Genomic DNA, 25,209 nt, shown 5'->3' on the forward strand with positions numbered 1-25,209 from the left:
CTTTCCCCTCATTTCCTTTCTTCCAGGATCCAGGAAAACAAGGGTCATTGCATCGAGATAATGGAAGAACCTAATGATAAACATGAAAATATTTTGAAAAGGAGAATTTTAAAGACAGTTTCTGAATTTTCTCCTTAATGGAGTAACATGATTATTGACTTCCCAAAGGGATACTGAATTTGAGGTACAAAACTCCTGTCTGAAGAGAAGAGTAAATAAATAATTATTACATGGTGAAAATCTCATGGAAACATGGCCACTCTTGTGATTTTGGTGGATATGGCCACAAAATATGCAATCCTGGCTTTTATATTGTAATATCATATTTGTCAATTTGAGAAATCTCATCCACAACATTTGAAAGAATATGACATTATTTTAAAAAAATAGAAATTAGATTTGTTAAGACACTTCAACATGGGATAATAATGGGTTAAGGCACGGATAGTGATGGATTAAGGTGGAATCACTAATTCAATACCTGGTTAAAAGCTGGGTGCCAGACAATTAGATCTTCATCAATGAATAATTCCTTTCCTTTTGGAGCCTCTAGATCCATCTCTCCAAGTCTCACTCTCTGAAAGGATCTGTTTGGAAAAGTGATCAAGTTGATGATGTCGAAACCACCTCTTGCTTCCCCTTTCTCATTTAGGAACACTCTCTCCCCGGCTGAATTGTTAAAAGAAATGCCTTGAAGATGTGAATGGAGCTAATTGAAAGAGGATAGAAGAGAGAGGGAAAGAAAAGCAGTATAATAGAGAAGAAAAATCATATCCAAGTTTCATTCACTCATTCTTCCCATTCTTACAATATTATTAAGCTTTGAAATTTGATAATCAATATTGTTGCTAATGTACATTCCTACACTATATATTTTATTTGTTATCAATATAAGGAAAAATAGGAATTAACTGAAGCAGAATGAAAAAAGGATTTTGGAAATTTGGCATTTTTTAAATTATTATTTAGATTCACTATTTAAACAACTACTTTCACCTATATCATATCTAATCTTTCCTCATTGATAGAAAGTGCTTTGACAGTCTGAAGTCTGACTTATGTCCTTTTGTCAAAGTTTAGAATTCGTGAGTCAAGCATTCCTCCTTAGACAGATGCAAGATAGTGATTATTGCAAACATGCTTCATGTTTCATACTATGGATGCCACATCTAAGAAGGACCACTTTAAAAGAGACAGAAAATTCAGCTTGTTCCCCATGGAGGGTTCATAAGCCATGTACAAAGTTCTTGGACAATTGATTATTTTTGGAGGTGGCAATGAAGAGTAATCTAAACTAACGTTCCAATTATCTCTTATTGTACAATGTCTGGTAATTTACTAAATAGCTAACAGTGACGTATAAACCATAATTCATACGGTAGCTTCTCACTGATTAGAATAACAAGAGAAACCATTTTTCTGTTTCTATTTAATACAGAAATGCGTATCAGGGCCAGAAGGGACATGCACGTTTTCTAATCCAATACTTTGCTCAAGGAAGAGACTCTATGCTAATTCAGATAAATGGCTATCCTTCTCTTTGTAAAAAATCTCCAGTGTTGAAGCATTCAAAACTCATGAAGGCAAGCTGTTCCACCAATTAATTGTTAATTGTTCTCACCATCAGGAAAAAATGCAGCGCATGGAGGTGGCAATGAGCTGCGGTGAACCCCGTACTCTGCAACAGGTCTAAAATAGAACGTGTGGAGGCCAAAACATGATGTGCAAAGGCAGAAAATGAACAAAAGGTGGGGCCAGCAGGTGGGCAGGGCTTCCGCAACATTCATTGTATAAGACACACCCCAATTTTTACCCATTTTGGTGGGGAGTGTGTCTTATATTCTGAAAAATACAGTAATTGTTAACTGTTCTCACTATCAGGAAATTCCTCCTTATTTCTAGGTTGTTTTTTCATGCTGATTCCACATGCAAAAAATATTAAGAGTTTCCACAATGGGAACAAAACATAATTCTATGACAAACTGCTTATTGAAATAAAAGAAGTGTCCAAAGCAAAGGGAATACCTGCAAAGGCTGGAGATGTGGACGTTTAGGATTTTTATCCATCATAGGTTTTTTTCTATTGGAATGCAATGTGTACAGAACCTGCAAAGCATGAGCCACAGAATAAACAGCATTGTAGATGCTGTAGCTTTGGCCAGTCATCTCCATTTCAAAGGCAGGACTAGGAAGATCTTCCAGCTTCATCTCTCCAGTGCATTTCCTACTTGGCATTTCTTGTAACTCTGGTTTTGGAAATGAACATTCAAATGCTTGTTCCCAAACCTCCTGTAGAAACCCATCTCTGGGGACCGAAAGAGGATTAATGGTCTGAAGAAATTCCCTGAAACCTACAACTGGTCTTGAATGAATGGTGAAGGAAATAGCCCCATGGAACATCTGGAGACCCCATTGGATTTGAAATCCTGATAATACGAAATCAATCTGTGCAGTCGTGATCCATACCCTTTTATATAATGCAATTCCCTTGCTTTCAGGATCGGACCAAAATGTGACAACTGTCAGCCATATAATTGGCACTGATTCTCCATAGACGAGAAACGCATTGGCTTTGCTATTTATCCAAGTTATGGTAATACTAGAGATTCTTAGATATACTTCTGTATAGTCTTCAAAGTGGATCAGTGGTGCAAGCATTTCTACGAATGCTGAGCAGATTCTGTTCTCTGAAAGTAAGGGCAGCATTTTCTGTAAGAAATTTTCTCCATCATTGTTATCAACAGTAAATATCCCAATCCACGTCCACCTGAAATGGTGAAATAGTTGGATGATCCCAATGTACTGATGGTCCTCTTTGGGAACCATGAAATAAACTGAAGATAGCTTACTGGTCTCAAATTCCTTTTGGGGTAATGAGCCATATGTGAGCTGCAAGGAAGTAAAGTAATGTTTTCTTGAGTTGTAAGATCAAATTGTCCAGATCTAGTTTTCATATAAAATATATACAGGTAATGAATTGTTTTCCTGAAATTCTTATAGGTATTAATATGGAAATGAACTTATTGGAATTGTTTCAAACAAATATAATTGATTGATTATTTTGACAGAAACAAAGAACATTATGTTCCATTAGGGATGGAGTATCTTTGGATACTCACTTCTTGTATTTGGCATTGTAGTTTCAAAATTATGCTAACTCACAGACCTTAACTCAGGGAGAACATCTTAATATACATCTAAGCTTCATCTTTGTTGTTGTTAGTTAGTTGCGAGGTTGTGTCCGACACATTGTGACCCCATAAAAAAGGTTCGTCCAGGCCTTCCTGTCCTCTACCATCCTCTGGAGTCCATTTAAGTTCATGCTTCAGTGGCTCCATCCAGCCACCTCCTTCTCTGTTGTCCCCTTTAATCTTTAACAATCCTTAATTAATAAAAAAGAATATAATATACTTTCCCAACTTACTTGTGGAATTTTGAAGAATTCTGCAATTTCAGCAATAGAAGAGGATGTGACAAAATCCAGTCCCCCAATGATAGCCATGAGATTCTTCTCCTTATCACACATGTAGTTGGGGACAAATTCCTGGGATTTGAAAAGTAGGTCCAGAGTGGTGCGATAGGTCATCCTTGAATTGGAGTAACTGTCATAGATGTGGAATCCAAGAGTTACATTAGGTAAGATCCGGGAGTCCTCGTTGATCTCCTTCACAGCAAAAGCCAAGGCGAGGACATGTTGATGGAATTTGAGCAATATACTGCAAAAATTTAAATACCCCAGTTGAAGGAGAAAATTGACAATTCTCAGAAAGTGGCATCATTTCTGTATGAATGATAAACAATTCTTTTTCTGATAGTAGTAAAAAGATAATCACATTTTCCAATGTTCTTAATAATTTCTACAGAGGATCCTTGATGCTCTCTGAGCGTGGTGGCTTTGTTGAAGACATTTCATTGCCCAAAATAGGTAACATCATCAATGCCTGGCACTGTGGATGTTATCTAGTTTGAATAATGTCTGCAAGAAAAGAACACATGTCAGAGAGCACTAAGGACACTCTCATTTCCATCCTGAACTAAAATATTCTCCTTTATTGGTAATCTTTACAGAGTTCAAATTTAATTTACACCACCTTTCCATGACTTCCAACAAATATATACTACAACAAATGCAAGTAGTAACTTTTTTGCCAGTACTATATATGCTACAATTTTTTCAGAAAATAAATACAAAATTATGTCTATATCCACATATAATAAATGACCTAGGGAAACAGTACAGTCTACTTTGAACATATACATGTACATGGAGAAGAAAACAGTTGAGCACTAAGCACATAGATTTTATAAACAGTATCCTGAACAACAGGAAATGAGATTGTTATAAACATCTTGGCTGTCCTTAGCACTCTCTGTATGGACTTTCTATCAGAGGCACTGCTGCCACTAAACCAAACAGTGATGCACTTTGTGAAAAAGCTCTCAATCATGCCTCTGTAAAAAATAATGTCTCTCTATGTGTATGTTTTGTGATGAGAGATAATGCCAAATCTTTCTAAAAATTATCTTTCCCTCAGTAAATGTTCAAATAGAGACTTCTTGATCTGAAATGTTGTTCATATCAGGTGAAAGACTCTAAAATGATGTAAAGAAGGCTATTTCGTATTTCATAACTTGGTACATTTGAAAGAAGGAAAGGAAGGAAGGAAGGAAGGAAGGAAGGAAGGAAGGAAGGAAGGAAGGAAGGAAGAAAGAAAGAAAGAAAGAAAGAGAGAAAAATATTAAAAACTGTTTAGCCAGATAAAGTATTTTTGAAAATCTAGGTAACATTAGATAAGAGGGAAAAAATCTTACATTGGTGTGTCATAAGATTTTTTAGAAGGATTTTCTCTAAATTTAAATTCAAAAAAGTGGTAACCCATGTGAGATGTAATCCCACCAACAATGAAGTCACCTGGCTGATACCACTCATGTGGGACAAGGAAAGCATCACTTGCAGGGCAGCTCAGAGTAACTATTTTGGGTACCAAAAACATCACAAGAAACATCTTCATGCTTTTGTTGTTGTGACAGTGGTTTGCGTTCTATCCTACCAATCAGGAAGCACACGTAATTCAATACTTCATCTAAAGATTAATCCAAGGTTTATATCTGAGAATGCACTTAATGAGAAGATGTATTGTTTTCTATTTGAAGATCGATGTGAGCGCAAAGTGGTATCTTGAATAGCATTAGGATTTGAACAGATATTCTGGAAGAAGAGAACAGTGGTTAGAAACCTGAAGCAATGTGTCTGACAGAGCCATTATTACCCTTGTGCCAAACCTTCTGTGGTTCAAGTGTTATCTTTTTATCCAAGCTAATGCCTTGACTATTTCTGAATATCATTCCCTCCTGTGCAGCCTTTCATGTTTTGGCCAGCCAAGAAAACATGGTGAATCCTGTAGGAGATAATTATTTTGTTTTGATGAGATAATAATTGGCCAATGGTTTAACTATTTTTTAATGACAAAATTCCAATTAATGTAATATAAGAGAGATTTGCAATAAAATATATGCTTGGTTGTTGAAAGAGTTCAATGAAACATTTATTTTCTACCATTATTTCACAAAATAAAATATGAATAGATCCACCAGGAGGAAATCATTTATTTTATATATGTTTTAAAGGAATAAAAAGAAATTTTAATATTATATTAATATTAATTAATAAGAACAGTTGAGCGCCAAAGAATTGTCTTTGAACTATGGTGCTCGAGAAGATTCCTGTGAGTCCTATGGACTGCAAGGTGATCAAACTGGTCAGTCCTAGAGGAGATCAACACTGAGTGCTCTTTAATAGGCCAGATCCTGAAGATATAACTCAAATACTTTGGTCACCTAATGAGAAGGAAGGACTCCCTGGACTAACTTGACAAGAGTCTAATGCTGGGAAAGATGGAGGGCAAAAGAAGAAAGGGATGACAGAGAATGAGGTGGATGGATTGAGTCACTGAAGCAGTAGGCATGAGCTTAAATAGACTCCAGAGGACGGTAGAGGACAGGAAGGCCTGCCCATGGGATTGCAATGCATCAGACATTACTTCACAACTAACAACAAAAAGAATGCATGCTTTATTAGGAGTAACAATGCACACCTTTAAAAAAACCTCCTTGAGCTCACTAAAAATATTCAAAAGACTTATTGCACTAAATTTAGATCCTATGGTAAAAGCTTTAACAAAATCTAAAGTGTATTGTTTCATATCTCACATCTAGAAATAGTTGAAAGGCAGAGTGGCTTACATTATATATAAAGTTTACTTTTCTGCTAAAACACTTTTAGTCATATCAGAAATTTTGAGGGAAGTGGCTCAAGCAGGGGTGGGATTCTACCAGTTCGGACAGGTTTGGGAGAACTGGTTCACTCCAATTTTCAGCTGCCCCTGAACTATACTAATGTATATTCCCTTTTCTGAACCGTAGCTGACAGGCACGGCAGAGTGACATGAATGGCATTCTGTTTGCCTCCGCAGCCGTAATGCAGAAGGTGATTTCTCTGCAAATTGTGACGCACATGCTCAATGAACTGGTTGTTTAACCGGTGGGATCCCACTTCTGTATCTAAGATAAAAAGTATTTACTTGATATGTCATAATGTTTCATACAAGGAAGTTCCTTAAATTTCAATTCATACCAACTTGTCCCATGTATCATCAAGAGAAATCAGCACAACATACACTTTGTGTGCTTCCAAAAACACCATTCCTTGGTCTTCTACTTCAAGGAAGGTTTTTCTTGTGAACTGGAGGTGATCCAACCAACATTCTCCAAAGTTGTATCCTTGCCCTATAGCCATGATGGTGAACCTATGGCACGTATGTGGAGCCTTCCGATCCATCACTGCAGCTCAGCTGCACTGCACATGCATGCACATCTCCTGCTGGCCAGGAGCTTTGGGTTTCTGCCGCATATGCACACATATGCTTTGAGCAATTTCAACCAAAACTTGGTACACAGATCACTTACTCTCTGGAAACAAGTACTATGGGGGTAAGACACCCCTAACACCCCTTGGGATATGTCCATGTCTCTGTGTGTTCCAGCATAACTCTGGAATGCCTGGGCTGCTGAAATGAAAAGGACTGAATTACATCTATAGTATCAAGTCATAGTACTTTTGACAGTGATAGTGTGCAGTGATAGTGTGCATTTGGGGATAGAGTGCATTTTGGATTCAAGTTCTGTTAAGATACAGCCTGTTGTGCCTTAAAATGGCTTCTATAGTACAGCATAGTGGAGTTACCATGGTAACGGCTGGGCACTACTTCAGAAGGGGGCTTTCTCTTGGGAATTGGGATAAATGCACACCCAGGCTATGCCAGGTTATCAGCTAGTATGGTTAGAATTAAACAATGGTTAATAGCATTCAAGGGGGGTTGCACTTGGGGGTATGATAGTTCTCAAACTGATCCCTTTTTCATTCTTCCCCCTGGCTCTACCAGTCTTCTCCTACACAAATAATGTCCCTCTTTATTATAGTTGCTGGGCAGTATACACTTTGAAAAAAGAATGAGGCAGAAGCGAGAATATATTTTATTTCAATACATTAGTTTTCTATATTGTTAAAATATGATAATCAATTACAGTGGAGCTGTATTTGCAGATTAAAAATGAATGGTAATGATCTAAGACAACACTTTTAAAAAACAAAGTGCAATGTATAGCATTCAGAAACCATGATGCTGGGTTAAATTCATGTCTACAAAATGATATTCCAATCTTGACTATATTTACATTGTGGTTTATAAATAAAAGGCATATATCATGATAGTAGTATGTAAAATATTGGACACACTTTGAGTCAATGCCAGAAAAGTCCCAACAGCACATGGCAAATCGATTTTGTCAAAGTCTTTTGAAATAGTGTTGAAAGGGACACAAAGTAATTTTCAAGAGCCTTTGGAAATGTAGAAAATAAAGTACACTTGGTGTTTTGGAATAGGCAACTATAATAAACCTTGCTACACACAATAATCCTACCTAAAGCCTCTATTGGCAGAAATGAAACTTCTACATATTTTTTTAGAGAGCACGTGGTCTCATTTTTGTCAGCAATTTTTCCTAGTAAGAAAGATTATATGGGGTACTAATTCCTCTTTATGAGTTGCTCTCTGTGGTTGAGATCGGGACGGTAAACAATGATGTAGCACTTTGGTAGGAATATGCATCCCAGTAATGCAGCACTGGACACCAAGATGGAGAAGACCTCCACAGCTACCATGGCTTTTCGTTTTGTGGTCAGATAGGCTGGAAAGAAGGAGATCCACACACTACAAAAGGCCAATATGCTGAAGGTGATGAACTTGGCTTCGTTTAAGCTGTCGGGTAATTTACAGGCAGGGAAAGCCACAATAAAGCTGGCAATGGCCAAGATACCCATGTAGCCCAAGACACAATAGAAGAAGAAAGCTGAACCCTCATTGCATTGTAAAATCATTTGTTGGGCCTGTGAATTCATGTCCAACTCAGGGAACGGAGGATATGTGAACAACCAAAGAATGCAAATCCATACTTGGAAGAGAGAACAGGAAAGGACAATCCAAAAGGCCAATCTTTTTCCAACCCATTTCCTCATCTGAGATCCTGGTTTAGTGGCCATGAAAGCCTAAACTGCAGTGATGGTTTTTGCAATAACACTGGAAATAGCCACTGAGAAAGTGATGCCAAACATTGATTGTCGGAGAAGGTCACTTTGCCAGGTTGACTGAGAAAGAAGAAGCAGGAGAGGAAACATAGCTGAAGAGAGACTAGGAGGGTGTAGGTGAGGGACCGGTTGTTGGCTTTGACAATAGGTGTATCTTTCTGCTTAATAAAAGTTCCAAGTACCCAAGAAGTCAAGAAGAAACAACAAACACCTGCTGCGATGAAACCAGTTCCTAAAGTTTCTTGAAAGGTTAGAAAGACTATTGGTTTTAGAATACATTCTTTCCTTTCCTTATTTGGATAATGATCTTCTGAACATTCAAAACAATCATCTATATCTGAAGGAAAAATCAAGCACATTTTTTCCTCTAGACATTCCATATTATTGATAGGTTATCCTATTCATTGTATGCATCCAAGCTTGCTTAAGGATATATGAAAAATGGGTAGAATGCCTAACCTACCAATTTGATTTGAAATCTTCCCTGCTGGGCAAGGAACACAATCATAGCAGCAGAACTGATACCCCTCAATCCCTTTCTTCCAGGATCCAGGTAGACAAGGGTCATTGCATTGAGAAAGTGGAGGAACTTGATGATAAAGATAAAATATTTTGAAATTGGAGATATTTTAAAGAGTTTCTAATCTTTTATGGATGTGAATTATATGGAATTTATCAACAACTTAAAAAGATATAGAAATTATAGTGCTCCATGTTCTCTCCACTTCTGTTCTCTCTTTATACCAATGACTGCATCTCAAATGAGCCATCTGTTAAGCTACTGAAGTTCACAGACGATACAACAGTGATTGGTTTCATTCGTGACAATGATGAATCAGCAGACAGATGGAAAGTTGAACAACTAGCCTTATGGTGCGACTGGAACAATCTGGAACTGAAGACACTCAAAACCGTAGCAATAGTGGTAGACTTTAGTAGAAACCCTCCTCTAATGCCACATCTTACAATACTAGACAACACAGTATCAACAGTAGAGACCTTCACGTTTCTAGGTTCTACCATATCTCAAGACCTAAAATGGACACCTAATCTCAAAAACATCAAAAAAGCACAACATAGAATGTTCTTTCTGCTCCAACTCAGGAAGCTAAAATTACCCATGGAGTTGCTGATACAGTTCTACAGATGCATTATTGAGTCTGTCATCTGCACCTCTATAACTTTCTGGTTTGGTTCTGCAACCCAACAAGACAGACACAGACTTCAGAGGATAATTAGAACTGCAGAAAAAACAATTACTACAAATCTTTCATCCATTGAGGACCTGTACACTGCACAAGTCCAAAAGAGGACTGTGAAAATATTTACAGACCCATCACATCCTGGAAATAAATTGTGTCAACTCCTACCCTCAAAACTATAGAGCACTGCACACCAAGACAGCTAGACACGAGCGCAGCTTTCTCCTGAACACCATCATTCTGCTAAACAAATAATTCCCTCAACAGTGTCAAACTATTTACTATTTACTAAGTTTACACTACTATTAATCTTTTGATAATTCATATCACCCATCTCCTTCCACTTATGATTGTAACCTTGTTGCTTGTACCCTTATGATTTATATTGATTGTTCCCTAGTATGATTTGATTGCTTATTTGTATCCTATGACTATCATTAAGTGTTGCACCTTATGATTCTTGATTAATGTACCTTTTCTTTTATGTACACTGAGAGCACGTGCACAAAAGACAAATTCCTTGTGTGTCCAGTCACAATTGTCCAATGAAGAATTCTATTCTATTCTATTCCATTCCATTCCTAAATTCTATTCTGTTCTATTCCATTCCTAAATTCTATTCTATTGTATTCAAACATGGCCACTCTTATGATTTCAAATTGAAGTACAAACCAATTATGCAAACATGCCATTTGTATTGAATTATATTTTCATCAAATGAGTGAACATCAATCACATTTGAAAAGAATGTGCCACTGTTTATTTTACAAAACCAGAAATCAGATTTTGAAACACGCTGATCGCTAATTCGATACCTGGTTAAAAGCTGGATTCCAGACAATCACATCTTCCTTCATCCACAATTCCTTCCCTTTTGGAGCGTCTAGATCCAGCTTTCCAATTCTGACTCTCTGAAAGGATCTGTTTGGAAAAGTGATGGTTGGCAATGTCAAATCCACCTGTTGCTTCTCCTTTCTCATTCAGGAACACTCTCTCCCCAGCTGAATTGTTAAAAGAAATGCCTTGAAGAAATAAATGGAGCTACTTGAAAGACAATACAAGAGAGAGGCATTTGAAAGCAATATAGTAGAGAAGAACATATTCAAGTTTCATCCACTCATTCTTTCCATTCCAATACCTATTATTAAATATTTATACTTAGAAATTTTATAATCAAAATTGCATGGAAATGTACAAGTCTACTCTACTAACTGGATACCTGTGCTTCTAATGTGATTGGGCTATGCAAGAGAAATTCTATTCACAATCAGTTGGCTCAGTGGTGATCAGTGATCAGAAACACATAAGGGAATATCTCTCCTTCCACCTTGAGTTTGGCAGTTCCATAGGTGGAAGGCATAGACATTTTGGTGAGGTACTGATGTTTAGTACTTTAAGGAGCCCAGACCGCTCCTGAGTGAAGGAGTGGAACATCTGCCAGTTTGAACTGAGATAACAGAATCTGAGGCAACTGGCAGTTGGAACAGAGTTATTTTCAGGTGGGGAGGGGAAGAAGAATATCTAACTCCTTAGCATCTGAACATGTTAATAAAAGCCAACTGGCAGTTGTAACAAAGTTCTTTTCAGGTGGGGAGGTGGAGTAGAAAACCTTAGCCTCATAGTGTGTTAATTACTGTATAAAAATGGGAATGATCTGATAGTCATTTCGAAAAATCCTTTCTTAGCGAGCACCTAGAAGCCGAGGAACATACGTGCCAAATTTCAAGTTTGTAGGCTTTATGGTTCTGGAGATTTTGTGAGTGGTAGTTGACTTTTATAGAGAGAAAAGATTTGTTATTATTTTAAGGAAAGGTAAGAATTAACTGTAGCTGAATGAAAATAGATTTTTGGAATTGTGCAACTTTCTTGAATTATTTTTAGGCCTATTACATAAACAACTAATTTAAGATACAGGTAGTCCTCAACGTACGATGACAATTAAGTGAAAATTTATGTTGCTGAGTGAGAAATTTGAAACCTTTTGTAACAAAGGGAACATAAAAAACGGCTTTCTGCCTGGATGGCTCCTAGGATGAGTCGAAAGTCAGAAAAGGGAAGCAGTATGGTCCCTCCCATATTTGGGCATATCAGGGGTTGTGACACAATATTTCCCTGGCTTAGCTGATAAAGGAGGAGAACCTGTGGCTTAGTGGCTAATAGAACTGCCTGATATGTAATACAGCCCAGGTTCAATTCCCAGTAAGGGTATGGCTAGCTGATGAGAGCTAAATAGCTTGCAATAGATCTATACTAGTCTCCCTTTATTTATTTATCAGCACAAATGCAACACAAATGTAACAAAGGCAACATAAAAATGGCTTTCTGCCTGGATGGCTCCTAGGGTGAGTCGAAAGGCTAACACGCACACACACACACACACACACACACACTTGTGCTAATAAATAAATAAATAAATAAATAAATAAATAAATAAATAAATAAATAAATAAATAAATAAATAAATAAATAAATAAATAAAGGGTGACTAGTATAGATCTATTTCAAGCTATTTAGCTCACATCAGCTAGCCATACCATTACTGGGATTCGAACCTGGGCTGTTATTACATGTTAGGCAGTTGTATTAGCCTCTAAGTCACAAGCTCTCCTCCCTTATCAGCTGACCCGAGGAAATGATTGTTATGTCAAAGCAGTATGCTCCCTCCCATATTTGGGCACACCAGATGCTTTGACATAACACTTTAGATAGATAGGTAGGTAGATAGGTAGATAGGTAGATAGGTAGATAGGTAGGTAGGTAGGTAGGTAGGTAGGTAGGTAGGTAGATAGATAGATAGATAGATAGATAGATAGATAGATAGATAGATAGATAGATAGATAGATATAAAGATAGATAGATATAAAGATAGATAGATAGGTAGGTAGGTAGGTAGGTAGGTAGGTAGGTAGGTAGGTAGGTAGGTAGAAAGACAGACAGACAGACAGACAGACAGACAGATAGATAGATTCTGGATGATCAGAATATTATAATTAACGAATGACAGAATAACAACAGTATCCATTTATTTTGTATCTATTTTATACCACACAATATAACAGGGTTGGAAGGAACTTGAAGATGTTTTCGTAGAGCACCCTGCTCAAGGAGAAGACCCTTGAGGGCAGGATGGCGGTGGACATGCCCCAAATGCCTCAGTTCAGGAGGCGGCACTGGAGAGGTAAGACGTCCGTGTAGCAGCTACTCCCTGGAGGGAGTGGAGCTCCAGGTGACGTCACGAAGGCCTAGTCTGGAGGATGGAATCCCAGGAAGAGATAGGCCGGGCGGTGGGGGCGTGCCCGAACAGGCAGGGAAATACAAACTTGCTGGTATGTGGTGAAGGGATTGGGAAGGCCTGGTCGTGGAAGGCCTAAATGGGGCGAACTTGGAAATGCGAGGTCTGTTTGAGATGGTGCAACAGGTTGCTGGGAAACGGTAACTGGGTAGGAGAGGCCTGACTTGGGGAAGGCTTCATGTGGAATGGAGCCTGCGAGTGGCAGCGGGCCTCAGGGTGGCTGCTGGGCGATGGTGGCTGACCTCTGTGGGTCAGATTGAGTCGAGGCCTCTGGAGGGTGGCGGCGCCTTAGTTGGTCCACATGGTGCCGCCACTCTGTGCCATCTGGTAGGTGGACCCTGTAGGAACAGGGACCAGTTATTTCGGTGATGGTGGCAGGCACCCACCAAGGATTCCCAGAGTAGCTCCTGGTCCAGACCAAGTCTCCCACCCAGAAGGAACGGAAAGGGGCCCCCAGGTTGCCAGGCTGATCCCCTGAGTAGAGAAGGTGGAATATATCCAGGGTAGTCCGCAGGCGCTGGCCCATCAGCAGCTCCGTGGGGCTCTTCCATGTGATGGGGCAAGGAGTGAAGTGCTGGGCCATAAAGTAAGCAGCCACCCTTGCTGGCCAGTCGCCATGGTCCATGCGGCCCAAAGCCTTCTTGGCCGACCAGACCACCCTCTCCACCTGCCATTACTGGCCGGATGATAAGGGGAGACTGGCACATGGTGGATCCCTTGCACGGCCAGGAATTCCTGGAATGTCGTGGATGAGAATTGCGGGCCATTGTCGGACATTAAGACGTCCGGCAAGCCATTAGTGGCAAAGAGGCGCCATAAGGCCTGCACTGTACTCTCGGCTGTGGTGGAGGACATGAGGACCAACTCCACCCACTGAGAGTACGCATCCATGACCACCAGGAACATCTGGCCATGGAAGGGACCCACAAAATTGCGGTGCACACAGGACCAAGGCCCCCTGGGCATCTCCCACTCCCAGGGGGAGGTGGAGGGGACAGCAGGATGGGACACTTGGCATGGCACACATCCCCACCCAGCCCTCAATCTCATCATCCAGGGTGGGCCAACAGACGTAACTCTGGGCGTGCACCTTCATGCCCGTGACCCTGGGGTGGTTCGGATGGAGACAGGAGAGGACCTGGTGGCGGAGGGAGGGAGGAATGATAACTCTGTCGCCCCACAACAGGCAACCACAGTGCAGGGACAGCTCTAACTGATAGGTCTTAAAGGGGCAAAACTCCTGAGAGACACCCCCTGTAGGCCAGCCCCTCAGGACCCATGCCATGACCTACGATGGGACAGGGTCAGCTTCAGAGTGGGCTGCCACATCAGAGGCTGACAGAGGAAGATCCAGGTCCGCAATGGACAGGACCGAGAGACAAGGGACTGGCTGTGGGTCAGTGCAGGGAAGGGTGCAACGTCTAAGGGCATCGACGTGCCCCAGCTGCTTGCCAGGATGGTATCTCAGCTTTTAGGAGTACACTGCAAGAAACTCCGTCCAGCAGGTCATCCTGGGAGACAGGATGGGAGGGGTCAGCCTATCACCAGCCAAAAGCCCAAGGAGAGGCTTGTGGTCAGTGTAGAGAGTAAAGTGCCGACCATAAAAATAGTCATGGAATTTTTTAATCCTGGATACCGCAGCCAGAGGCTCCTTGTTAATCTCACTGTAGTTCCTCTCAGCCAAGGAGAGTGTCCAGGAATAAAAAACCACGGGGGCCTCTGAGCCATTAGGGAGGATGTGGCTCAGAACAGCCCCCAGACCAACAGGGGAGGTGTCACATGCTAACGTCAGTGGCATCTTGTCACTGTATTGGACTAAGACTGCCTCTGACGTCAGCATGGCTTTGACAGCCATGAATGCATGTGCTTCACGGCTGCCCCAGCACCAGGCTGCAGATTGGTCAAGCAACCGATGCAGCGGCTCAGCTAGTGATGCATTGTGCGGCAAGAAAGGCGTGTAAAAATGTAAAAGGCCAAGGAACGCTTGCAGCTCTGCCTTGGAGGTGAGCGCAGGGGCGTTCCGGATGGCAGAAACTTTAGAAGGGGTAGGGTGGATTCCATGGGTGTCAATCATGAAGCCCAGGAACTCCACCTTAGGCACAGCAAAGGAGCATTTGCTGCGCTTTAATTTGAGACCTGCGCCCCTAAAACGGGCGAGAACCTTCCGAAGTACTTCGATGAGCCCTGAGCGACTGACAGCAGCGATCAGGACGTCATTGAAGTAGGGGACGACACCAGGGAGCCCATGGAGCAGCTGCTCCATGAGGTTCTGGAAGATCCCTGGGGCAACTGAAACGCCAAATTGGAGGCGGAGACAATGGAAGGCCCCAGGGTGGGTGATGATGGTATGAGCGGCTGCTGCATCATCATCCACTGGGAGCTGCTGGTAGGCCTGCACCATGTCCAGTTTGGCAAAGGTGCAACCCCATCCCAAGGAATGGAACAGGTGCAGCACCACAGGGACTGGATAGGGGTTTGCCTGGAGGCCAAGGTTGATGGTGGACTTGTAGTCAGCGCAGAACCTGATGGACCCATAGGCCTTGACAGGGACCACTATTGGGGTCTCCCATTGCGAGCAATGTTCCCTCTAATTTTTTTCAGTGTGGGTGAAAAAGTATAGTGTTTGAGCGGCACATTTTCATGCCTGAGCACCTGAATTTTTTTCACAGATGTCACCCAAGACCATTCTAGTTTAAACTTCCAGCTGCACTTTTTCTTCGTAACAACATTTACTCCAGCTTTACGTTTTGACATCAGCACTGACTGATGATGTACCTATAGGGTTAGGGTTTATCAATTATTACAATTATCTTTTCAAATTCATTTTGGATTAAATAAAAAAGAGCTTTGAAATGAATATATAAATGGCACTTAATACCACTAATATTAAAATAGTAAATGTTTGATATACTTCATTTTAATGAATTTCACTTGATATAGTGCATTTTAATGAGTTAACATTCAATTGCAAAAGTTGTCTATACACTGTATGCTTCTGTGAATATATTATATGCAATTTGCTATTTTAAATGAGTAAAATTATTAAAATCACCATAATTAAAGTCTCATTCACATCTAAGAGTTTTCTTCCATCGTTAATTTGTAAACTCAAGGATTTATTCCCTGCATGTTCAACAATGCTTGTTGATTGTTTAAAAATTTGTGGGAATTTGCTCCTTTCTGTACAGAGGGTTTCAGTAACCTACTACTACTGCAAAACTAATTTCTAAACTGCATACTACTTGCAAATATAAATAGATTGTTAAAATGGCCCTACCATAACCAAATAAGAGAAAAAAAACACCTTCCTTTTGTTTATAAAGTAGTGATTTTAGTTTGCTCTATGGAAGTCACTATTTTAAACTGACAGATAGGAAGTTTAATTAGATTAAAAGCAAAAATATTCTCAATGACTTTGAAAATCCCAATAAGTTATCAAATATAGGTACTCCTTCGTTACAACGTGGGACTGGAATTTTTATTACTCAGCAATGTGGTCACAAAGCTGATGTGTGTCATGACTCATGTGACCGGGCTCTCTCGCCTCTTTCCAACTCCGAGGGCATCAATCATGTTAGCCAAGGGATCTGCAAAGCTGGCTCTTTTAAGACTGGTGGACTTCAACTTCCAGAATTTTGAGAGTTGAAGTCCACCAGTCTTAAAACAGCCAACTTTGCAGATCCCTGTCTTAGCCCAAAGCCTGGCGCTGGGCTTTGCTCCCCCATTGGTGGAGCCCTGAGAAGCGAGGAGGGAGAAAAAGAGCTCAAAAGAGCTACATTGTTGCTAAATGTAACCGGGGAGAGCCAGCCCAGGCAATAGCAAATTAGCCGATCTCGCAGCAGGTCTGAAAGGGGGGGGGGGGAGCAAAACTCCAGGCAGGGCTCTCTGACTGTTCTAATTCCCCATGAAAACTGTTGTTGCCTCTGAAGCATTTGCTCCAGTGTTTTAAATCTTTAAGATCCTCTGACCCCCTCCCTCCCTTTTTTCTTTTCGACCTACACAGAATCACAAATTAGAGAATCCTGAAGTCGGGCGGGGCTGAGGAGGGAGAAAAAGAGCTCAAAAGAGCTACATTGTTGCTAAATGTAACCGGGGAGAGCCAGCCCAGGCAATAGCAAATTAGCCGATCTTGCAGCAGGTCTGAAAGGGGAGGGAGCAAAACTCCAGGCAGGGCTCTCTGACTGTTCTAATTCCCCGTGAAAACTGTTGTTGCCTCTGAAGCATTTGCTCCAGTGTTTTAAATCTTTAAGATCCCTTTCCCGTTTTTCTTTTCAACCTACACTGATTAGAGAATCCTGAAGTCGGGCGGCAATGTACTGCAGTAGAAAAGGTTTAGCTGGAGGAGGTTTTGATTGTGATCGCTCTGTAGTTCGTGTCCAGATACCTGCCCCACGTGCCTCTGCGCGGCAATTAGAAACTACTGCGCGGGGTATTGCAGCCATGTGCGCGGCCGCACAGGCACACACCTTAGAGGGAACAGTGATTGCGAGTGGTCAACCATATGGTGATTAAAATTAAGGCACTTGGCAACTCACTCGTATTTATGATGGTTGTATTGTCCCAAATTCACATGATCTCCTTTTGGGATCTTCTGTCAAGCAAATGGGCAAGCCAGATTGACTTAACATTCAGAGTTTCTAATTTAACAACTGCAGTGATTCACTTAACTCTCTGAAGAAAGGTCTATAAACACCCTGCCTCTCTATCTGTCCATCTCTTTTTCTTTCTCTCTCTCCATTCTTACCTTCCTATCTATATACTGTATTTTTTTGAGTATAAGGCGCACCTTTTATCCCCCAAAAGGGGGAGAAAATATGGGTGTATCTTGTACACTGAATACAGCATTTTTTCCCTCTCAAAACCACAAAAATGGACGTGCACAGGGTTTGGGAGGCCTGCAAAGTGCTCCTGGGAGCTGAGGAGAGCAAAAATTAGTGAAAAAGGGGCCAGATTTTGCTCAATTTTGTCCCCCCAGCCCCCAGGAGCACTCTGCAAGCCTCCTAAAGGCTATGCATTCCCTGTTTATGGCAAAAATGGGCCTGTCTTCATGAAAAAAGGCAATGTTTGCTTGTTTTTGCCCCCCCCCCAGCCCCCAGGAGCACTTTACAGGCCTCTAAACTCTCTGCATGCCAACACTTTCACAAAGAAATGAGGAATGCAGAGGGTCTGGAAGGCCTGCAGAGTGCAAAATCTTTTTTTAAAAAAATACCTATTCAAAATCTTGGTATGTCTTATACTCTGATGCATCTTATACTCTGATGCATGTTATACTCCAAATATTGTGGTACTTGTCAATGATCTTCATGTAGGGGAACACTCACAATTTCCCCAACCCAGATATTTTCACCTTTATTGTTCCCCCCTCTATCAGTGAGGGATATGCATTTTTCCCTATGATTTGCACTAGATTTCACTTTTGTTTTTATTGAAACAATGTCAGACTTCTAATTCCAAACCAATTCAAATCACTCTTTATATGGTCTTTGGTCAGGACAAACTTGAATAAAGGATGTAGCAGAAGGAAAAGTACAATTAATTTCATTTCATCAATGTTTTCCATATTATTGAAATCTGAAAAAAGGTTGCAATAAAAACAGATTTATGGATAGTTATAATTCAGCATTAAAGTCTATTGTAAAATGCAGTTAAATATATGAGATTGTTCTGACCCAGGCTTCCTTAAAAACCAAAACGGAGAGTCTTGGTCCTCAAAAAAAAGTCCTTTTATTTACATGACTGTGAATTCCTTTCGTTCACAGTCAGGAAGGCTTAGCAAACAATCTTTCTGAGGAATATTTATCAACACGAACCTTATCTCGTTTGGAGAGATGGCAGATAACTAAACCCAATAACTTTTCATTTTGAAGAAGCCTAACAAATCTAAAATGGATATCCTATAATACTATATTAAATATATATTCATGAAATGGTAATTTGCTTTTTACTATATTTAAGTGCTTTATGAATTGAAAGTATGAAAACCATGAAAATTTCTCTGCAAAGTTTGAAAATTGCTTGAGTCAATATCTGAAATTTCCTAATAGGAACCAAGACACCTAGATTATGAAAGTCAAGTTCAAAATGAGTGTTGAAATGGGGAAAGGATTAGGTTAAAGAATCTTGGAAAATGGTGAAAATGTAGCAATTTAGAACAACTTTATTATCACTTTGAATATACACTAATCAATATACATTAACATGAAATTTTGCTGCCTACTTCTCTCAAAGGGTCACCACCTCCAATATATACTACATAAACATGACAAAACAAATAAATAAATACAAAATTATGCATATACCCTCATACCCACATAGTGTATGACATAGTGTATAGAGAAAAACACAGTCTAGTTCAGATGTACATATGTACACATAGCTTACTAATTCCTCTTTATGAGTTGTTCTCTGTGGTTTAGCTGAGGCTTGAAAACAATGATGTAGCATTTTGGGAGGAATATGCATCCCAGTAAAGCAGCACTGGAGGCCAAGATGGAGAAGACCTCCACAGCCACCATGGCTTTTCCCTTTGTGCTCAGATAGGCTGGAAAGAAGGAGATCCATACACTGCAGAAGGCCAACATGCTGAAGGTGATGAACTTGGCTTCATTAAAGCTGTTGGGTAATTTACGGGCAAGAAAAGCCAAAATAAAGCTGGCAATGGCCAAGATACCCATGTAGCCCAAGACACAGTAGAAAAAGAAAGCTGACCCCTCATTGCATTGTAAAATCATTTCTTGGGGCTGTGACTGCATGTCCAACTCAGGGAATGGGGGAGATGCTGACAACCAAAGGATACAAATACATGATTGGATGATAGAACAGGAAAGTACATTAGAAAGAGCCAATCTTTTCCCCACCCATTTCCTCATTTGAGATCCTGGTTTAGTGGCCATGAAAGCCACAACCACAGTGATGGTTTTGGCCAGGACACTAGAAATGGCCACTGAGAAGGTGATGCCAAACATTGTTTGACGGAGAAGGCAGGTTACTTTGCCAGGTTGGCTGAGGAACAACAAAGAGGATAGAAAACAGAGCTGGAGAGAGACCAGCAGGGTGTATGTGAGGGATCTGTTGTTGGCTCTCACAATGGGAGTATCTCTGTGCTTAGTAAAGGTTCCAAGTACCCAAGAGGTCAAGAAGAAGAAAGAAAGAGCTGCTGAAGTCAAACCAATTCCTAAAGTTTCTTGAAAGGTTAGAAACACCACCAGTTTTGGGATACATCCATTCTTTTCTTTATTTGGATAATGATCTTCTGAACACTGCAAACAGTCATCCATATCTGAAAGGAAAATCAAGGAATTTGTTACCTAGACATTCCAAATTCTTGAAAATAATTTTTTTTATTAATTTATTTGTTTGTTTGTTTGTTTGTTTAGTTGGCTGTAAATAATTGTCAGTAACAGTCTCCAAGACTTCACAAACAGTCTGTGAAGGTTCCGACAGATGTCTGCTCGAGTTGCCACAATATTTTAGGGGAATGGTGATAAACACCCACCTTATCTCCCTGGGAATTCTGCCAGAGACCTATTTGCCAAATGCAGAGAACAGAGTCAAGCAGAACTTTTCAGAGCTTGAAGCAACCAGATGAGCTTCCTGCAAAAGCTCACATCTGTTTCGCTCCTCTTTTATGGGAGGGGCCAATCATCTCCAAGCCTTACCCCCAAGTCGACACTGTTTTTTTCATTGTTCTTGCCTTCTGGCAGCTCTGCATGTGTGCACACTGGGAACAGGCTCCTGCTGTTCTTCTTCCTCGCTGATGTCAGACTCTGGGGGCTCCAGAGGCAGCAAATAACTCCCTTGGTCCCCTTTCTGCCTCCAATGCAGAGCCCTCCTCCGAGCCTTACCCAGACTCCAGGACTGGCCCATGTTTCTCCCCAACTTCCTCACTATCGGAATCTGCTGCCAGCTCTGCTGGCCACTGGTGGGCCACAACAATTAAAGTTTGCTTAAGTCTAATGAAAATTGGTAGAATTTCTAACCTACCATTTTGGTTTGAAATCTTCCCTTCAGGGCATGGAACACAGTCATAGCAGCAGAACTGATCCCCCTCAATCCCTTTCTTCCAGGATCCAGGGAAACAGGGGTCATTGCATCGAGAAAGCGGATGAACCTGGTGATAATCATAAAAGGTTCTGAAAACAGAGATACTTTAAGCAGTTTGTAATTGTTCTACTTTACGAGGGAAAATATTTTTGATTTCCCCCCAAAAAATACTGAATTCATCAACAATTTTAAAAGTTGTAGAAATTACAATGATGTACAAAATGTCTTGTTTGAAGGGCAAGGTGTTTAAATAATTTAACAGTGTAATAATGTCATGGAAATAATGGCCACTCTTGTGATTATAAATGGAAATACAAATGAAATATACAAGCATGCTTGTATATTGTAGCGTCATTTTTCCAATTTGACAAATGTTTGATCATCAGCAACATTTGAAATGTGTATGCTAGTGTTTATTTTAAAAAAACAGAAATCAGATTTCTAAACAGAATACATTCAATATTGGATCATAATGGTTTAATCATAGTCCATTCAGTAACTTGATACCTGTTTAAAAGCTGGGTGCCAGACAATCACATCTTCATCCATGAATAATTCCTTCCCTTTTGGAGCCTGGAGATTTATCTTTCCAACTATGACTCTTTGAAAGGATCTGTTTGGAAAAGTGATCAAGTTGGTGATGTCGAATCCACCTGTTGCTTCACCTTTCTCATTCAGGAACACTCTCTCCCCAGCTGAATTGTTAAAAGAAATGCCTTGAAGAAATGAATGGAGCTATTTGAAAACAAATGAAAGAGAAAGGGAGTTGAATACAACATAGTAGAGAGGTGAACTGTATTCAAGTTTCATTGACACAATCTTCCCATTCCTATTAAAATTATTAAATATCTACACTAAGAAATTTGATGATTGATGTTTCATAGAAATGTACATAACTGCTCTATTATTAATTTGATATTATTTTAAGGATAAAGATAAGAATGAACCAAAGCAGAATGAAAGTAGACTATTAGGATTAACCAACTTCCAGTAAGGGTATGGCTAGCTGATGAGAGCTAAATAGCTTGCAATAGATCTCTACTAGTCTCCCTTTATTAATTTATCAGCACAAATGCAACATAAATGTAACAAAGGCAACATAAAAATGGCTTTCTGCCTGGATGGCTCCTAGGGTGAGCTGAAAGGCAGAAAAGGGAAGCACAATGCTCCCTCCCATATTTGGGCATACCAGGGGTTGTGACACAATACATACCTACTTCCCTGGCTTAGCTGATAAAGTAGGAGAGCTTGTGGCTAATATACCCACCCACACACACACAAACAAACAAATTTGTGCTGATAAATAAATAAAGGGTGACTAGTATAGATCTACTTCAAGCTATTTAGCTCTCATCAGTTAGCCATACCCTTACTGGGATTCAAACCTGGGCTCTCCTCCCTTATCAGCTGAGACGAGGAAATAATTGTTATGTCAAAGCAGTATGCTCCCTCTCATATTTGGGCACACCGGGTGCTTTGACATAACACTTTAGATAGATAGATGGATGGATGGATGGATGGATGGATGGATGGATGGACGGACGGACGGACGGACGGACGGACGGACGGACGGACGGACGGACAGACAGACAGACAGACAGACAGACAGACAGACAGACAGACAGACAGATAGATAGATTCTGGATGATCAGAATATTAGAATAACTGAATGACAGAATAACAACAGTATCCATTTATTCGGTATCTATTTTATACCACACAATATAACAGGGTTGGAAGGATCTTGGCGATCTTTTCCTGCTCAAGGAGAAGACCTTACAACATTTCTGACAAATGGTTGTCCAAGTTTTTAAACCAATTAGTTGTTCTCACTGTCAATAATTTGTTCTTTATTTCTACATTTTTAAAAAAATCATAATAAAGTTGTAGAATTATAAGTTAACATGCAAAAAAATATTAAGACCTTCAACAATGGGTTCAAAAGACAATTTTGCATCAAATTGCTCATTGAAAGAAAAAGAGGTGTCTAATGCAAAGGGAATACCTGCCAAGGTTGCAGATTTGGAAGATCAGGTATTTTACCCATCAGAGTTTTCCTCTTATTGGACTTCAACATGTGTAGAGCTTGCAAAGCATGAGCCACAGCATAAACAGCATTGTAGACACTGTAGCTTTGGCCAGTCATTTCCATTTCAAATATAGAGGCAGGAAGATCCTCCAGCTTCATCTCCCGAGTGCACTGAGTATTGTCCATTCCTTGTAATTCTGGTTTTGGAAATGAACAATCAAATGCTTGTTCCCAAACATTCTGCCGAAACCCATCTCTGTGTTCTGAAAGAGGATTGATGGTCTGAAGAAATTCCTTGAAACCTGCAACTGTGGTTGAGTGGACATTGAAGGAAAGAGCCCCATGGAACATCTTCAGATCCCATGTGATTTGAATGCCTGATAATACAAAATCAATCTGTGCCGTCATGATCCACACCTTCCCTAATAATGCAGTTTCCTTGGTATTAGGATCGACCACAAATGTGACCAATCTTAGCCATATAATTGTCCAGGATTCTCCATAGACGAGAAATGTATTGGATTTGTTGCACAACATATACATGGAAATAATGTTGATTTTGTAATATATTTCTTTGAAACCTTCCATGTGCAATTTTTGAGCAAGCCTTTCGATAAACGCTAAGCAGATTCTGTTCTGCAAAAGCAAGGGCTGCATTTTCTGTAAGAAATTTTCTCCATTGTTGTTATCCTCAGAAAATATGCCAATCCACGTCCACCTGAAATGGCGAAGCAGTTGGACGATCCCAATGTACTGATGGTCCTCTTTGGGGACCATGAAATAAAGTGAAGAGAATTTACTGGTCTGAATTTCCTCCTGGGCTAATGAGCCATAGGTCAGCTAAAAAAAATGCCAGTGGTATTCTATTGAGTTCTTCAATAAAATGTTCCTATATAAAATATATCCAAGTAACATTTCTCCCTAGCATTCTTTAAAGAGTATAGCAACAAATATCTTGGAACTATTTCAAATTTATGTACTAGATCAATTGTTTTAATAGAAGCTATTCAAATCTTCCCTCAGCTATGATATTTGGAGCCCTGATACTCACTTCCTGTAGCTGGCATTGCCCTTTCAGAAAAAAATGCCAAGTAGTAGACCTTAAACCATGCAGAACATCTTAACAGTAACTGAGCCTGACCTTTGATGCCCATTAATTATTCCATAACAATAATAAGATTAAAATTTTTCTTCTCAACTCCCTCAGTACTTACTTGTGGAATCTTGAAGAATCCTATAATTTCAGCTATATAAGATGATGTAGCAAAATCCAATCCCCCAATGATAGCCATGAGTTTCTTCTGGAGATCACATTTGTAGTTAGGAACAAATTCTTGGGATTTGAAAAGTAGGTCCAGAGTGGTGCGATAGGTCATCCTTGAATCATAATAACTGTCATAAATGTGGAACCCAAGAGTGACATTAGGTAAGATCTGGGAGTCCTCATTGATCTCCTTCACAGCAAAGGCCAAGGCAAGGATGTGTTGGTAGAACTTAGTTATTACACTGCAAATGATTTAAACACCCCATATGAAAAAGGAAGTTATCCGTTCTTACAAGGTAGCATCCTTTCAATATGAATAACAAACATTTCTTTCTTCAATGAAGGAAGCAAGAAAATTGGTCTTCTAAAATGCTGAATAATTTGTACTAATACGTTTTCTAAAATGTTCAAATGAGTAATTTGAACAAAGTTCAAATTTGCTTCTTCTACAATATTTGCATGATTTGTTCTTCTGCTACAAGAAATAAAAATAGTACTTTTTGTTTTCAGGGAACCCCATTTATTTGTTAACTCCCCCCCCCCACAAAATGGAATATGAACAATTCCAGCATGTATTAGTCAAATAGAATAGAATAGAATAGAATAGAATAGAATAGAATAGAACGGAATAGAATAACAGAGTTGGAAGGGACCTTGGAGGTCCAACTGCCTGCTTAGGCAGGAAACCCTATACGGTTTCAGACATATGGCTATTCCACATCTTCTTAAAGACTT

At 40.0% G+C, this 25,209-nt stretch overlaps 2 protein-coding genes across 2 annotated transcripts in view; both read right to left on the minus strand.

Moving 5' to 3' along the window:
• The window catches only part of LOC148046822 (vomeronasal type-2 receptor 26-like), a 6,099-nt gene extending 1,087 nt beyond the window's left edge, over positions 1–5,012 (minus strand). Inside the window, exons 1-5 of the mRNA XM_087714989.1 lie at positions 4,813–5,012; positions 3,425–3,716; positions 2,026–2,889; positions 482–709; positions 1–70 (exon numbers count right to left, since the gene is read on the minus strand). The exon at positions 1–70 is cut by the window's left edge and continues 57 nt beyond it. Of these exons, the coding sequence (XP_087571115.1) occupies positions 1–70; positions 482–709; positions 2,026–2,889; positions 3,425–3,716; positions 4,813–5,012 (1,654 nt within the window). The remainder of the gene's footprint in view (positions 71–481; positions 710–2,025; positions 2,890–3,424; positions 3,717–4,812) is intronic.
• A 14,270-nt stretch (positions 5,013–19,282) lies between these two features.
• On the minus strand, positions 19,283–23,906 carry LOC148046823 (vomeronasal type-2 receptor 26-like). The gene is made up of 4 exons (XM_087712104.1): positions 23,187–23,906; positions 21,689–21,916; positions 21,122–21,248; positions 19,283–20,417 (listed from the first exon to the last, which is right to left on the minus strand). The coding sequence occupies exons 1-4, from the start codon at positions 23,865–23,867 to the stop codon at positions 19,519–19,521; spliced, it is 1,935 nt and encodes a 644-aa protein (XP_087568230.1). The 5' UTR covers positions 23,868–23,906; the 3' UTR covers positions 19,283–19,518.
• Positions 23,907–25,209: the final 1,303 nt, after the last annotated feature.

The sequence above is a fragment of the Thamnophis sirtalis genome, unplaced genomic scaffold (assembly GCF_051295495.1).
Source record: "Thamnophis sirtalis isolate CommonGarterSnake01/CBP01778 unplaced genomic scaffold, rThaSir2_p1.2 scaffold_4, whole genome shotgun sequence".
Taxonomy (NCBI): Eukaryota; Metazoa; Chordata; class Lepidosauria; order Squamata; family Natricidae; genus Thamnophis; species Thamnophis sirtalis.